The following is a 15337-nucleotide window of genomic DNA, read 5'->3' on the forward strand; positions in this document are numbered from 1 at the left end:
TGGAAAAACTAAGGGCAACTGGTGCTGTGTAAAAGGCAAAAGGGCATCATAAGAAAAAATATTTGATTTATTTTTTCTGTTTGCTGCACTTGGTAGGACAGTAATTAATATAGTAATACTATTCAGGCAATATTGTTCATAGCACCATCACTTCACAGCAGTTTTCAAGCCCAAATAATTTACACAGTACAGTAGATGTAAAGACTGCACAGAAGATTTAGAGCGGCCCATTTGAAATGTTCTTCATTGTGCATATTAACTGTACATGAAATTGTCCTTGCACTATATAACTAATATGTGGTGAGAAACTGTTAAACCTTAAGGATATAAATGCAGAATATAAAAGTAACACTTCCCTGGATGCCAAACAGCCTGATTAAATCTGCATCAGGTCAATAAACTAAAATGCAACAGAGAGAAAAACCTTTATAAATATGTGTCAAATCTTTCCAATCTATCATCAGGAAGGTCAATAATAGCATTAGAAATTCAGATACGGAAGTTGCTCTTAGTGTGCTTCAGGCAACAGATTTGGCAGCACTGAAAACTGCCATCAAACTTCCATCATTTTTGTTGTCTTTTTTAATTGACTTTTTGATGTTTCCAACTGATCTGCAGTGTTTCATCGTGGTGTATGAACTGGAGCGATTCATTTCTTGTATGCTTGTTTAAGAGGGCTTTAGTGGACAACGCAGAGGTTTACCTCTGGGCTTATTCACAGGAATCCCCCTGTCTCATCCCATGACACGCTAGTTAACTGGAACTAATAGAGTCTAACTGCTGGCAAAGGAAATACAGAGACTATCATTGAGAAATAAGTCTATTAGTTGTTATTATGTGCAATATTTATTATCTTGTTCTTGCACTTTCGTGACTTTTGCACTCCTCTGTTTTTTGTTTCTAAGAGCCCTGTAATGTTAAATTTCTCCTTTGTGAGATTAATAAAGTCTATCTTATCTTATTACTGCTCCTTCCGTGACTATTTGAAGGGTTGGTGGCAGTCAGTAAAAGGAAAAAATCTTTATATCTGATCGCCCTCTAGCATTTCAGCACCTCCAGTCCATCATCTTTATTTCACCAAGGAAAAAATATAAGAGATTATTGGGGAAAGTAATGACTAAAGGTAACGCTGATACACATCTCTGCCTTCTTTATCTTTGCAATAGTGTATGTTTTTAGAGACTAAATTCATGAACATAATGCAGATTCATTATTAATGAACATATCTGCCAAGTTGCACAGTGTTGTGCAAACCATTTTCTGACAATGCTTGATTTGTCTTCCTGACAACATCTGCTCATTGCAACTAATGCATGATCAAGCTTCTTATAGTTATGCTTAGGCAAGACACAGCACATCATTCAGGTTAGGGAAAGACTGATAAAACTAAACATTGTTTCAAAGTGTGAGATGCAGTGTTTTACACAGACTGTCTTCTAAAGATGGACATACTGATCCCACCTATTGGTTTGTGGATTACTGTTTTGAAGCCTCAAGTCTGGCATTTTGCTGTTGTCACCATGTTGGTCTTTTGAAAGCAGACATAACAAGAAATGGGTGGGGTGGACTACAATGCATCATCAATATGGTAATGACTGCTTTATCATCTATTCTCCCTTTAAATGGGACCTTCATTTACAAAACAAACACCATGCTGTATTAGAAAATCTGAGACCATAAACTGATTAGGGCAAAGTTTACGAAGGTAACAAATCAAGTGAGAAGTAGGATAATTTTCAAATCAGACTTTGTTTTGCAGCCAGAGAAGTCTCCCTCTTGACTGTTAGAAAGAATGCATGTTAGGTCTTTTTCACATGGGCTACATCCATTTTTATATACAGTCTAAGGTTCTACTTTACACTGAGCTAAACCATGAGACAGCTTGCTACATTGGAAAAATTCTGCATCAGTTATCCTTTTTGCAACACTTAAAACCACATTTGAGTCTCTCAAAATAAATTGATGATATTGCCAAGGATGGAGTGGTGAGAATAGTCTTCCCAGTGGTCCACCTCAAGCCTGGTTTATACCTCATTCATAGCCATCATTACAACTCTCATACTGGCAGTAGCTTGGACTGAAGAGCTTACTTCAATCTAAAGTAGTCTGTGAGCAGGTGTTATGATGCTGGAAACACCCCTCATGACGGTCGTAAGGACAAACAAATAACCAGGTAAGTGGTCATGGGATAAAGTGTCTGCTGAATCCCACTGGACTAAAACCTGGGTAGCTGAGCTCTCATCGAGGTGTGGAGCAGAGATCCAGAGGCATCCATCTTTAAATAATAATAAAGATATCCCAACTGCACTAAAGGGATCATGATTAGGGCCAAGGCACAAACCTGCTGGCAACTGCCAAGCCTCCAACCTTATTTCCTTTCCTCATCCATCTTGTTACTCACTGTGTATCATTTATGAAATACATACAAGCTTTTTTTTAGCCTCTGTAAAAACATGTTTTCTAAAGGAGAGGTAGAAGAGGTCAGGCTGAAAAGGATGAAAGAGAACCAGGTAGGCAGAGGAGAGGAGGAGCAAAAGCAGAGAGAGGGCAATAGTCTGGCAGATTATACAGACTAAGCCTTTTTTGATTGGTGCCCTAAGTGGTGAAAACTGTGAGGGATTAACAACTAAGCCCTTGAGCCCAGGAATAGGTCAAGCAAGACACCACAGAGAAATAGAGGAAGAGCTGAAGGAGGATGACGAGAGAGGAAGGAGGAGGAATAGAGAATCCAGACAAGAGAAGAAGAATGTAAAAAAAAAAGATAGAAAGTAAGAAACAGAAGGAAAAACAATTTGACAAAGGGAAATAAATGAGTGACAGAAGGATGGAGGTCATAAGCAGAGTAGGAAGGATAAAAAGGCAGATGGGAAGATCACAGAGAAGGTTAAAATTAGTAGATGGATCGAGGAAGTAATTCAACCAGACTTTCACATGTCAAACCAATATCTTAAGGTGTAAGAAAAGCATTTCAGTTTAACAGTTTTTACACATCAGTATTAAACATTTTCACTTCAATTTGCTGATGATGGCTTTTCCCCCTTCATATTGGTAGATCCACAACTGCTCAAAAGACATGTAAGATAAGATTCAACTTTAATGAACTGTAATATTGTCACGGACCGGGCGAAGAACTCGAGCAGAGAACACATAGCTGGCATGGCAAGACTGGTTCACTTTATTTCACAGACAGGAGGATCTTTCTTGGAGGGAAACCCAGAGGACCAGAGCGGGGGAGCCGGAGCCAGGCGTTTGGTCCAAGAGGGGCCGAGGAGGACCACAGGAGGGGAACCGGATGGGATTCGGTGCCGGCAGAGTCCGAGACAGGAGGGGCAGAAGCACCAACTGAGCAGGAGGGGGCCGAAGAGGAGAGGGAAACCAGGAAGGACGCAGAGCCGACAGGGATCCAAAGCAGAAGCAAGGAGACAGGTTGGGCAGGAGTGGTCCAGGCAGCGGAGTCCTCTGGGAGAGGAGAACAGAGAGAAAACATTAGACACTAAACTATGCACTTGAGAATGTGCTAACGCGGCTAGACGGAACTGACTAGAGAATCAAGTTCAACAATCTGGCGGCGTCTGGGAGGATGAGCCGGTGTTTCATTGCCGAGGTGTGTGATCAATGGAATGCCGATCAGCTGCCTGAAGACCAAAACCGGAATGATTGCAGAGTTGAGGCAGCCGCGGGGACGCGCACCACCTGGAACCAATCCAGAGGGAGAAAGCGAGACTGAGGAAGATGAGGAGGAGGAGGAGTGAAAGGTGGGAGAAAGGTTATGGGATGCCAGGTAGGAACAAGGATGAGAGGAGGCCCTGACAGTACCCCCCCCCCCAATGGCGCCTCCTGGCGCCCCTTTGGCCGGTCTGTGATATGGGAGTCGTGGAGTCAGAGTAGAGTGCAGGAGTCGTCTTGGCTCGACCGGGTCGCGTGCCGATTTGCAGATCCCATTGGAGGAGACCTTCGGTGCCGAGGGTTGTGTTCCAAGAGGAGGTCCTGAGGCTGAGCGAACCTGGGATGGGAGGATCGGCGGGATCATTCCGAGGGGCGGTCCGGGCCCTGGGATGACCGAGAAGGAACAGGCCAGTGGTCCTGCACCAGAGGACGTCTCGCAGGGTGACTCATCAGAGGACGGAGTGGAGTTGGATGACCAGGAGGTCGGCTTCTGGTTCTGGTCGTAGGCTGGGTTCGACTGCTGGTCCAGGCGGCTTGGAGTTGAGTGTCCATGGCACGGTTGGAGGGTCCCTCTGGAGGCAGGTGCAGGAACTGCATCCCTCCCAAGGAGCATGTCCGAAATAACAATCCCAGGCGGTGGAGTAGTGTCGGAGGGAACTGGGTCGGGTGTTCTGGAGGTCGATCAGGTGAAGAGGATCCTTCCATGATGGGTTCTCAGTGGTCTGTAAGCCGGGATTCTCCCGGGATAGATGCCAGGTGAGTCCGGATGGAGACGCGTTCGGGTGGTCGCCCCGGAGTACCAGCCCTGGACCGGAGACAGCTGGCCGTTTCAGGGTGTCCTGACAGAGAGCGGATTGGATCCAGACGATGAATTGCTTCTTCTGGGGGGCCGACTGGGGGCCGGTGGTGACGGGAGCCCTCTGGGGGGCTAACTGGGGGCCGGACTGGAGACCAATGGCGTCGGGGTCTCTCCGGGGGTCTGACCGATGGCTGGACTGGAGATGGGAAGCAACGTGTGTCTTCTGGAGGTCTGACTTGAGACCGAACCGAGGATCGTTGATGACGGGAGCCTTCAGGAGGTCTGACTGACGGCTGGACTGGAGACTGGAGACGGGCGATGACGTGTGTCCTCCGGAGGTCTAACTTGGAGATGAAGCAGAGACGGGAGACGTGAGATCCTCCTGTAGTCCGGGCTGGTGGGTGAACGTGACCTTGTTGGCGGGTGGGTTCCTCCCAGGTTCTGGTCGTTGGTCGACCGGCGGATCGACGACGGTGGGTCTCTTCCGCGAATCTGGCTGAGGGTCGAGGCCCTGGCCGGTGGAGAAGAGGTTCTGTGGAGGTCCGGGAGAGCTGCTGCAACACCGCCAGGTGGCGGCGCTTCTGTCGGAATGGTCGACAGCCGCGGCAGAATTCCTTCGGGGGCTGAGGAGGAGGCGAGACAGGTGAATGGCGTCCTGGGGCCCACTCGGAGCGTCGGAACGGAGGCAGAACTGAGACTGAGACTCTTTCCGTGTACAGGGTTGGCATCCGGGTCCGTCTTAGAATCCGTATCGGGGTCCGGGGGTCCTCCGGAGGGTGGACCAGAGCTGAGCGGTCCCTCGGAGGCAGAGCTGGTGCCGGTGGGTCCCTTGGGGACGGAATCGGTCCTGGTGAAACCTCCAGAGACAGAGTTGGGTTCGATGGATCCTCCGTAGGTCGAGTTAGTTCGGGTGGGTCCTCCAATGGCTGAGCTCGGTCCGAAAGGTCCATCGTGGGTGGAATTAGGTCCTGAGGATCCTCCTGAGGCAGAGTTAAGTCCGAGGGGTCCGTCGTGGGCAGAACTGGGTCCGGTGGATCCTCCCGTGGCAGAGTTCGGTCCGGGGGGTCCGTCATGAGCAGAACTGGGTCCGGTGGATCCTCCTGTGGCTGAGTTAGATCCAAGAGTCCCGTCATGGGCAGAGCAAGGTCCTTTGTAGGCAAGGCAGGGTCCGGTGGATTCTCCCAAGGCCGTGTTGAGTTCGGGAGGTCTGTCATAGGCAGAGCAGGATCCGGAGGGTCCGACATAGGCAGAGCAGGGTCCGGAGGGTCCGACATAGGCAGAGCAGTATCCGGGAGGTCCGACATAGGCAGAGCAGGGTCTGGAGGGTTCGACATAGGCAGAGCAGGATCCGGGAAGTCCGATATAGGCAGAGCAGGGTCCAGAGGGTTCGACATAGGCAGAGCAGGTTCCAGGAGGTCCACCACAGGCAGAGCAAGTTCCAGGAGGTCCGTCACAGGCAGAGCAGGTTCCGGGGGGTCCATCGGGGACGGTGCTTGGTTCGAGGTTTCCATCCGCGGCAGGATCTGGTCTGGCGGTTCCTCGGGGTCCTTCGGAAGGAAGGCTACGTCCGATGGGTCCGCTGGGGGCTGGTCTTGAGTAGGTCCTCCAGGAGCGGAGTTATTATAGCGGGTTCCCCGAGGGCCGGGTCAGGCCTGATGGAGCCATCTCAGGTGGTGCGGTTGTCCTCCGTTTCCTTCCGAGTCGGGGAGCCTTCCAAATCTGTCCTCCGGGTTCTCTGGTCGTTGAAGCTTCTGAATGAGGCTCGTGGAGTCTGTTCCTCTTCGACCCTAGCTGGAGGGGCTCACTGGGTTTCCCTGCGGCTGCAGGGGAAGTGTCGACTCCAGAGGGGCCAGGGCGTCGCGAATTGCCCCCTTCAATGGCGTCTGGTGGAGCCTTGGCCGCTCCAGGGTAAGTAGACAGAGCAGTGGTTCTTCCCGAGGCATCGGGGCTCTTCGGTCTGGGCAGAGTGCGGCGTTGCCGCGCCAGGCGTCGTCTATTGGTAGCTCGACTGGCAGGTGGATTTCCTGATGGCGGAAAAACAGGGTTTGTAATACTGGGCCGGCAGGCTGGCGGATCGACTGGTGGCGGACAAATAGGGTTCATAACACTGAGCCGGCTGGCTGGTGGATCTACTGGTGGCGGAGACACAGGATTCGTATCACTAGGCCTTCTGACTGGCGGATCTGCTGGCAACGGAGAAACGGGGTTCACATAGTAGGCAGGTTCTTCACTGGGTTGGAATTCTCTCATCTCACCCGGCCGCACTGGGTGGAGGATGACCGAGATCTCCAACGTCATCACTGCCGCATTCAGAGCTTCCAGCCCCAAAGTGGCGGCCCGCCATGCCGCAGGATCCACTGTTATGTCTTGGATCTTATCACACGCCGCATATGCGAATAGTCCCTTCATCTGGCCAGTGGCCACCCGAACCTCCTCCATAGCAGTGGTGGCGGTCTCTCTGTCTCATACTTTCAGCAGAACGGCGCTTATCCGCTCCAGGGCAGCGGTGACGGCTTTAACTAGGAATGGGATGTCGGAGATCTCCGGGCCCAGGAATTCCGGACGCTCCTCCCCTCCTGCAGCTGACGGACAGGTGGTCGGGCGGAGTACGACACCAGACAGTCGTATCGGCGGAGCCTCGTTCGTATGGTGGCCCCCAATCCTCTCCAGGGCGGATTGGTTTGGTGGAGGACCGGAGAGACTGGGACCCACCTCTGGATTGATGGCTCCGGCGTCCCCGCGTCCCCCTTGGCCGAGTCGTGGAGGGAGGGGTGTGGGCTGGTTCCAGCCGTGTGTTCTCCAAGTTCATGGTTTGGCCAGATTGTTCTGTCACAGACCGGGTGAAGAACTCGAGCAGAGAACACGTGGCTGGCATGGCAAGACTGGTTCACTTTATTTCACAGACAGGAGGATCTTTCTTGGAGGGAAACCCAGAGGACCAGAGCGGGGGAGCCGGAGCCAGGCGTTTGGTCCAAGAGGGGCCGAGGAGGACCACAGGAGGGGAACCGGAGGGGATTCGGTGCCGGCAGAGTCCGAGACAGGAGGGGCAGAAGCACCAACTGAGCAGGAGGGGGCCGAAGAGGAGGGGGAAACCAGGAGGGACGCAGAGCCAACAGGGATCCAAAGCAGAAGCAAGGAGACAGGTTGGGCAGGAGTGGTCCAGGCAGCGGAGTCCTCTGGGAGAGGAGAACAGAGAGAAAACGTTAGACACTAAACTATGCACTTGAGAATGTGCTAACGCGGCTAGACGGAACTGACTAGAGAATCAAGTTCAACAATCTGGCGGAGTCTGGGAGGATGAGACGGTGCTTTATTGCCGAGGTGTGTGATCAATGGAATGCCGATCAGCTGCCTGAAGACCAAAACCGGGATGATTGCAGAGTGGAGGCAGTCGCGGGGATGCGCACCACCTGGAACCGATCTAGAGGGAGAAAGTGAGACTGAGGAAGATGAGGAGGAGAAGTGAAAGGTGGGAGAAAGGTTATGGGATGCCAGGTAGGAACAAGGATGAGGAGGAGGCCCTGACAAATATAAAATACCCTCGTGGCCCAAAAGGGTTACTATGACAGTTACTACTCTTATCTTAAAGGGGACATATTATGCAAATCTCACTTTGTGAAAGTTTTCTTATAGTAGTGTGTGTTGCAGTAGCTCATAATGAGGTTCGAATTTGAAAACTGTCTGTTTCCTCGTTGCCTTGGTACACCACATTTTGTGAATATGCCTGCTCAAACGGCTGAGTCTGGGTTGGGTCCGCTTATGACGAAATAAGCGGATTTAACTCCTCCTCCTGACTGTGCCCCCCCCCCCCCGCCCGGCACGGCCGCACTGTCCTACCGGTGTGCATCGTCCTGGGTGAGGGAGGGGGTTCTGGAGTGGCGGTTCCCTCACAGCGCCACTCTTCTCTCGTTTCCCGGAGCTCGGCTTCTCGGTGCGGGCGCTGGGCAGTCTTGTGCGAAGTGACCAGGCTCATGGCACCGGTAGCATCTGTCAGGAGAGCGGCGGCAGCGGCGCCGGGCGGCTCCCCGCTCTCGGCTGGTGGCGGCTCCCCGTTCTGGGCTGGTGGTGGCCGGCGGCTGGCTGCCGGAGCATCTCTGCTGCTAGCGGCAGCGGTGCCAGGCGGCTCCCCGCTCCCGGCTGGTGGCGACTCCCCGCTCTGGGCTGGTGGTGGCCGGCGGCTGGCTGCCGGAGCATCTCTGCTGCTAGCGGCTGCTGCGGCGTCGGCTTCGCCGCCTGTGGCGGCCCACCGTTTCGTTAAGGGGCGGCGGGTCTTGGTGTGGCGGAGCTGTCGGGGATTACGGGAGCGAACTCTCAGCTGGCCTTCTCTTTTCCTCTCGGGTTTGCTCCCAGGAGGCGGCTCAGTCCCTCGGTGACAGCTTGTAAGCCGCGTCCTCTCCCAGAGAGGGGAGGGGGAGTGGGCGTGGACAGATGCGTTCATTTGCATACCTGGAAGCAGACCCAGAAACAGCCTGTTCTCAGCAGGACTGGTGAGAGTGACTTTTTCGACCGCTTAAACTCCGAACAAAGGATGATTTTGGGGCGAACAACCTTAAATACTATGTTTTTGGGCTTCTGAGACCTATATGACATGACTGAAAAATAGCATACACACGTGGACAAAATTGTTGGTACCCCTCAGTTAAAGAAGGAAAAACCCACAATTCTCACTGAAATCACTTGAAACTCACAAAAGTAACAATAAATAAAAATTTATTGAAAATTAAATAATCAAAATCAGCCATCACTTTTGAATTGTTGATTAACATAATTATTAAAAAAAACAAACTAATGAAATAGGGCTGGACAAAAATGATGGTACCCATAACTTAATATTTTGTTGCACAACCTTTTGAGGCAATCACTGCAATGAAACGATTTCTGTATTTGTCAATGAGCGTTCTGCAGCTGTCAACAGGTATTTTGGCCCACTCCTCATGAGCAAACAGCTCCAGTTGTCTCAGGTTTGATGGGTGTCTGCTCCAAATGGCATGTTTCAGCTCCTTCCACATATGTTCAATGGGATTCAGATCTGGGCTCATAGAAGGCCACTTTAGAATAGTCCAACGCTTTTCTCTCAGCCATTCTTGGGTGTTTTTGGCTGTGTGTTTTGGATCGTTGTCCTGTTGGAAGACCCATGACCTGCGACTGAGACCAAGCTTTCTGACACTAGGCAGCACATTTCTCTCCAGAATGCCTTGATAGTCTTCAGATTTCATCGTACCTTGCACACTTTCAAGACACCCTGTGCCAGATGCAGCAAAGCAGCCCCAAAACATTACTGAGCCTCCTCCATGTTTCACCGTAGGGACAGTGTTCTTTTCTTCGTATGCTTGGTTTTTGAGTCTATGAACATAGAGTTGATGTGCCTTACCAAAAAGCTCCAGTTTGGTCTCATCTGTCCAAAGGACATTCTCCCAGAAGTTTTGTGGCTTGTCAACATGCATTTTTGCAAATTCCAGTCTGGCTTTTTTATGAGTTTTTTTCAGCAGTGGTGTCCTCCTTGGTCGTCTCCCATGAAGTCCACTTTGGCTCAAACAACGACGAATGGTGCGATCTGACACTGATGTGCCTTGGCCTTGGAGTTCACCTTTAATTTCTTTGGAGGTTGCTCTGGGCTCTTTGGATACAATTCCAACGATCCGTCTCTTCAATTTGTCATCAATTTTCCTCTTGCGGCCACGTCCAGGGAGGTTGGCTACTGTCCCGTGGGTCTTGAACTTCTGAATAATATGAGCCACTGTTGTCACAGGAACTTCAAGCTGTTTAGAGATGGTCTTATAGCCTTTACCTTTAAGATGTTTGTCTATCATTTTTTTTCGGATGTCCTGGGACAATTCTCTCCTTCGCTTTCTGTTGTCCATGTTCAGTGTGGTACACACCTTTTCACCAAACAGCAGGGTGACTACTTGTCTCCCTTTAAATAGGCAGACTGACTGATTATGAGTTTGGAAACACCTGTGATGTCAATTAAATGACACACCTGAGTTAATCATGTCACTCTGGTCAAATAGTTTTCAATCTTTTATAGAGGTACCATCATTTTTGTCCAGGCCTGTTTCATTAGTTTGTTTTTTTAAATAATTATGTTAATCAACAATTCAAAAGTAATGGCTGTTTTTGATTATTTAATTTTCAATAAATTTTTATTTATTGTTACTTTTGTGAGTTTCAAGTGATTTCAGTGAGAATTGTGGGTTTTTCCTTCTTTAACTGAGGGGTACCAACAATTTTGTCCACGTGTGTAATACGTTACCTTTAAGAATTTCCAATTCTTGATGTCTTTATGGACTGTGCATAAAGTTAAAAGCTAGAAAACCATTCCCAGCTCAGTTGTTACACTAATAATTTGGTAAACAGTCACTCTGGGCAACAATATCTTGAATGATGCCATTTTCATCATGACTACAATAACCACAAACTTATCTCACAAAAATGATATTCCTACACAACAGAACAGAAATGCATTTTCTCTCCCAACGGGAAGACGATGACATAGTAGGAAACGTTTCCTCTTTGAAAGAGTCACAAATTGAACATTATAAAGTTAGAGGAAAAGCCAGACAGGACTTTCACCCAAGAGTCTGTGATTCAATGAACCATTATTCTTGAGCCCCTTTCAGACATTCCTTTCCATTTCGCTCCTTTCTATTAATGTAAGAACATATTGGTTTCATGTCTGAATGATCACTTTTTCAAAAAAGTTGAGTATATATTCTTACTAAGTTGGACCTTGTAACATTTCTGTATCACCTTCAAAGCAACAAAAGCCTGAGTTGCAAGATTCTGACCTTCAGGTTCCAGGTTGTATGAATCAATTTGGGTAAAGCTTTTATCGCATACCAGCACCAATATTTGACCGGAAACATTACCCAAAATACAAGACAGTGTTTGCTGCCGAAACCACAAAACAACTTTGAAGTATAGCAAGTTCTGTCTCATTAACATAACTACACAAATTCATATCTGTCACAAACCCAGATGTGCATCAAAACAAATGTTTATTGCAATGAAGATGCTAACAACTCTGACTAATGAGACTCACCAATAATGAATCAACAGCAATAACTTCATTCATTACCTATAAACAGAAATTATCCCCGATGTGGAAATGTTGAAACGAGTCTCAGTTTCAACATTTCCTCAGCACCATGCAGTACCCTCTGGTATGTTCCTAGTTGGTCAGAGATTCATCATACAGCAAGATAATGACCCAAAACATCAGTCCAAGCTATGCCAGAAGTACCTCAGGAAAAAAGAACCAGATGGTGAGCTTGAAAACATGGAGTGACAGCACAGTCTCCAGACTTAAACCCCATGGAGCTGGTTTGGGATGGACTGGACATAAGAGTGAAAGCAAAGAACCTACAAGAACCACACATTTATGGAAACTTCTGCTACAGAGATGGGAAGAACTTTCTGAAGAATATTTGATTTCCATTGTGGAAAGAATGAGTGTGTTCAGCTGTTATATCTGCCAGAGACAGTACTTTGATGAGTCAAAAGTTTAGAATACATTTTGGATTCTAAATGTGTTCTTTTTAAAGTTTATTTGTTCTATACTTTCATTTGAGAGTACAATTAGACATTAACATGCATAATTTCCAATAAAAACACAGATAAATTGGAGTGTTTTGGGGTGCTTTTGACAGGTAGTGTATGTTTTGTATCACTTGCCCCATGTTATATATCCCAAGTTTCATTTTCACTTGCTGTTTAGCCAGGTTGAGGCAGCAAAACTACCAGGCTATACCCGAGAACGTTATGGTTTTGGCTAAAATACAACCCTTTCACAACATGTTTGAAGCTTCTCCTCCGTTTTTTCAGTAACCAAGGTGACAAGTTCCATCCTATCCAATAAACAGGATTTTGATGGATTTTGGTGTTGTGAGGAAACCAGTAATCTGTTCTTGCCCATCACTGAATTCATGACAAGACGAAGCATATAATAAATCTTGACTTGCACAGTTATATGAACATTGTACATAAGAAAATATTTTAAAAGTACGTAGATTTGTGTAGCTTGATCAGTTCAGCTATTAACAGGGTCAATATGAGGTGGCAGGAGCACAGAAAGGTCCAGTCAACACACACATTCAAACCGCCCGAAGAGTAGCGTGATAGGAGCCCTTATAAAACAGCCAGAAACTCAGCTACTGTGTTTTTCCATCAGGGTAGACTCAGGCCTCCCTGGCCTGATCATCTCACTCTGTATCCTCAGGGAGATTCTGCTGAATGAACTCTTCATCTAAATATGGAGCTGAGACAGGAATCCACAACGAGTTGGCTGAACACCGCTGTAAAAATGTAGTAAACTCTCTGTCCTGCTGTGCCCTGTCAGCGGCCTTTTAAAGGGATTGTCCCTCCATCTGGCTCAGCTAAAACGGATTTCCCCATGGCTGAATGGAAGAGAATGAGGCTCAGGGGCTTTTTTAAGGAGAGTGGGACAGGTTAGGGCATTTGAGTACAAATTTCGTCTGTCTAACATCCTACATATGATGTCATAGAGGAACGGCGTATTTACTCTGCTTTCATCTTTTTACTTTCTTTTCCCTCACTGCTGTTATACTCTTGAATTTCGAGATTTTGATCTTTTAACTCCTCTTTCTCATGGTCTTATTTAGTTTTGTTTTTAATTTAACTACAGTGCGTTTCCTCCCATGCTCTGTTTTATGCCTAACCTGCAGCGCCGGCGATCTCAAAAGATTTCAGATCAATCAGTCATTTCCCTGTTCTCGTGGGGCTGATCTGTATCTGTGAGACAGCAGGAGGGATGGCTGCCTTTCTCCCTTCAGGTCACAGTCTACTGGCACACTTGTCAATCCTCGGACTACAAAAGGCAAGATATTTCCTGGAAAACTTGACATCATGATTTTCTGAATCTGGGTAATTTTGAGTAATCAATTTAGAAAAGAACGGCACTGAAATCTGAAGAAGAAAAGCTTCTGGAGTGATGAAACCTGGATTCTCTCCGGCATGTTGGCAAGTAAAACATGTACACAAACACACACCATTCCTCAACATTCCTTCTCTGCCCACGTCGTCTCCGCTCTAGTGCCTATGTAAAATCAGTGGATACCACCCCGGGTCTACCCAACACAGACAGACACAGTTTCATAATTACTCTGGCAGCTGCAAACACTGGCAGAACCACAGCATCTACCCACACTTAATGGCCACTCTGGGGATGACTGAGCCTTATAACTCAGTATATAATTACCCTTAATGGAGCTTAAATAAGCTTTGAGCTTAAATAAATACATTAAGCCTCCACACATCTTGAAATGATAAAGTTTAGAGAGAGGAGAAAGAGGAATCAATAGGCTTCCAAATGTCTTTTACCCACTTTGTGCAATGCGTAAATGAGACTTTAATGCTCATTTTAAACAGAAACAAAGTATTGGATAAATAAAAGATGAGGTCCAAAATACACTGCCTGAACAAAAAAAAAGTTGCACATTCTAATATTTTGTTGGACCATCTTTAGCTTTCAGTATGACACTTATTTTCTGTGGCATAGTTTCTATAAGCTTCTGCAATGTTACAGTATTTATTTCTGTCCAGAGTTGCATAAATTTTTCACCAAGCTCTTATACTGATGATGGGAGTTGGACCACTGTGGAAAGACTTCTCCAGAACATCCCAAAGATTCTCAGTGGGGCTGAGGTCTGGACTCTGTGGAGGACAATCCAGCTCATGCTCCCTGATCCACTCATTCTCAATGTGAGCCCCATTAATCCTATCATCGTCATCTTGGAACATGCCCATACCATCAGAGAAGAAAAACTCCATTGATGTAAAGACCTGCTCATTCAGTATCTTCAGGTATCAGCTGACCTGTTCCTATCCATCCTGGTCACTCCCAAAGAGAACCTCAGCATCTTCAGTTCTGCTACCTCCAGCTCTGCCTCCTGTCTTTTCCTCAGGGGCACTGTCTTCAGACCAAACAACATGGCTGGTCTCACCACAGTTTTGTAAACCTTTCCTTTCATTTTAGCTGAAACTCTTCTATCACACATCACACCTGACACTTTTCTCCAGCCATTCCAGCCTGCCTGTACACGCTTCTTCACCTCTTTTCCACACTCTCCATTGCTCTGGACTGTTGACCCTAAGTACTTAAAATCCTCCACCTTCTTGATCTCGTCTCCCTGTAACCTCACTCTTCCACTTGGATCCCTCTCATTCACACACAGATACTCCATCTTGCTGCGGCTAATCTTCATTCCTCTCCTTTCCAGGGCAAACCTCCACGCCTCTAAGCTTCTCCTCCACTTGTTCCCTGCTCTCACCACAGATCACAATGTCATCTGCAAACATCATAGTCCATGGAGACTCCTGTCTAACCTTGTCTGTCATCCTGTCCATCACCATAGCAAACAAGAAGGGGCTCAGAGCTGATCCCTGATGTAATTCCACCTCCACCTTGAACTCCTCTGTCACACCTACAGCACACCTCACCACTGTCTTACAGTCCTTATACATGTCCTGCACCACTCTAACATACTTCTCTGTCACTCCAGACTTCCTCATACAAAACCACAGTTCCTCTCTGGGCACCCTGACGTAAGCTTTCTCCAGATCTACAAAGACACAATGCAGCTCCTTCTGGCCTTCTCTGTACTTCTCTATCAACATCCTCAAAGCAAATATTGCATCTGTTGTACTCTTTCTTGGCATGAAACCATACTGCTGCTCACAGATGTTCACCTCTGCCCTTGACCAAGCTTCAACTACTCTTTCCCATAGCTTCATCGTGTGGCTCATCAGCTTTATTCCTCTGTAGTTGCCACAACTCTGCACCTCTCTCTTGTTCTTAAAGATGGGCACCAGCACACTTCTCCTCCATTCCTCGGGCATCTTCTCACTATCTAA

The 15337-nt window shown here is 47.7% G+C and overlaps 1 protein-coding gene across 3 annotated transcripts in view; it reads right to left on the bottom strand.

Annotated features, from left to right (window-relative positions):
* The window catches only part of scube1 (signal peptide, CUB domain, EGF-like 1), a 236338-nt gene that overhangs the window by 39407 nt on the left and 181594 nt on the right, over positions 1-15337 (bottom strand). Inside the window, exon 1 of one of the 3 annotated variants that reach the window (XM_051953891.1) lies at positions 8303-8905. The exons of the other annotated variants lie outside the window; for them this stretch is intronic. Within the exon in view, the coding sequence (XP_051809851.1) occupies positions 8303-8903 (601 nt within the window). The 5' untranslated portion in view covers positions 8904-8905. Of the gene's footprint in view, positions 1-8302; positions 8906-15337 lie in introns of those variants that run through there. 3 annotated transcript variants of the gene reach the window in all.

The sequence above is a fragment of the Acanthochromis polyacanthus genome, chromosome 1, assembly GCF_021347895.1.
Source record: "Acanthochromis polyacanthus isolate Apoly-LR-REF ecotype Palm Island chromosome 1, KAUST_Apoly_ChrSc, whole genome shotgun sequence".
In the NCBI taxonomy this organism is placed as follows: Eukaryota; Metazoa; Chordata; class Actinopteri; family Pomacentridae; genus Acanthochromis; species Acanthochromis polyacanthus.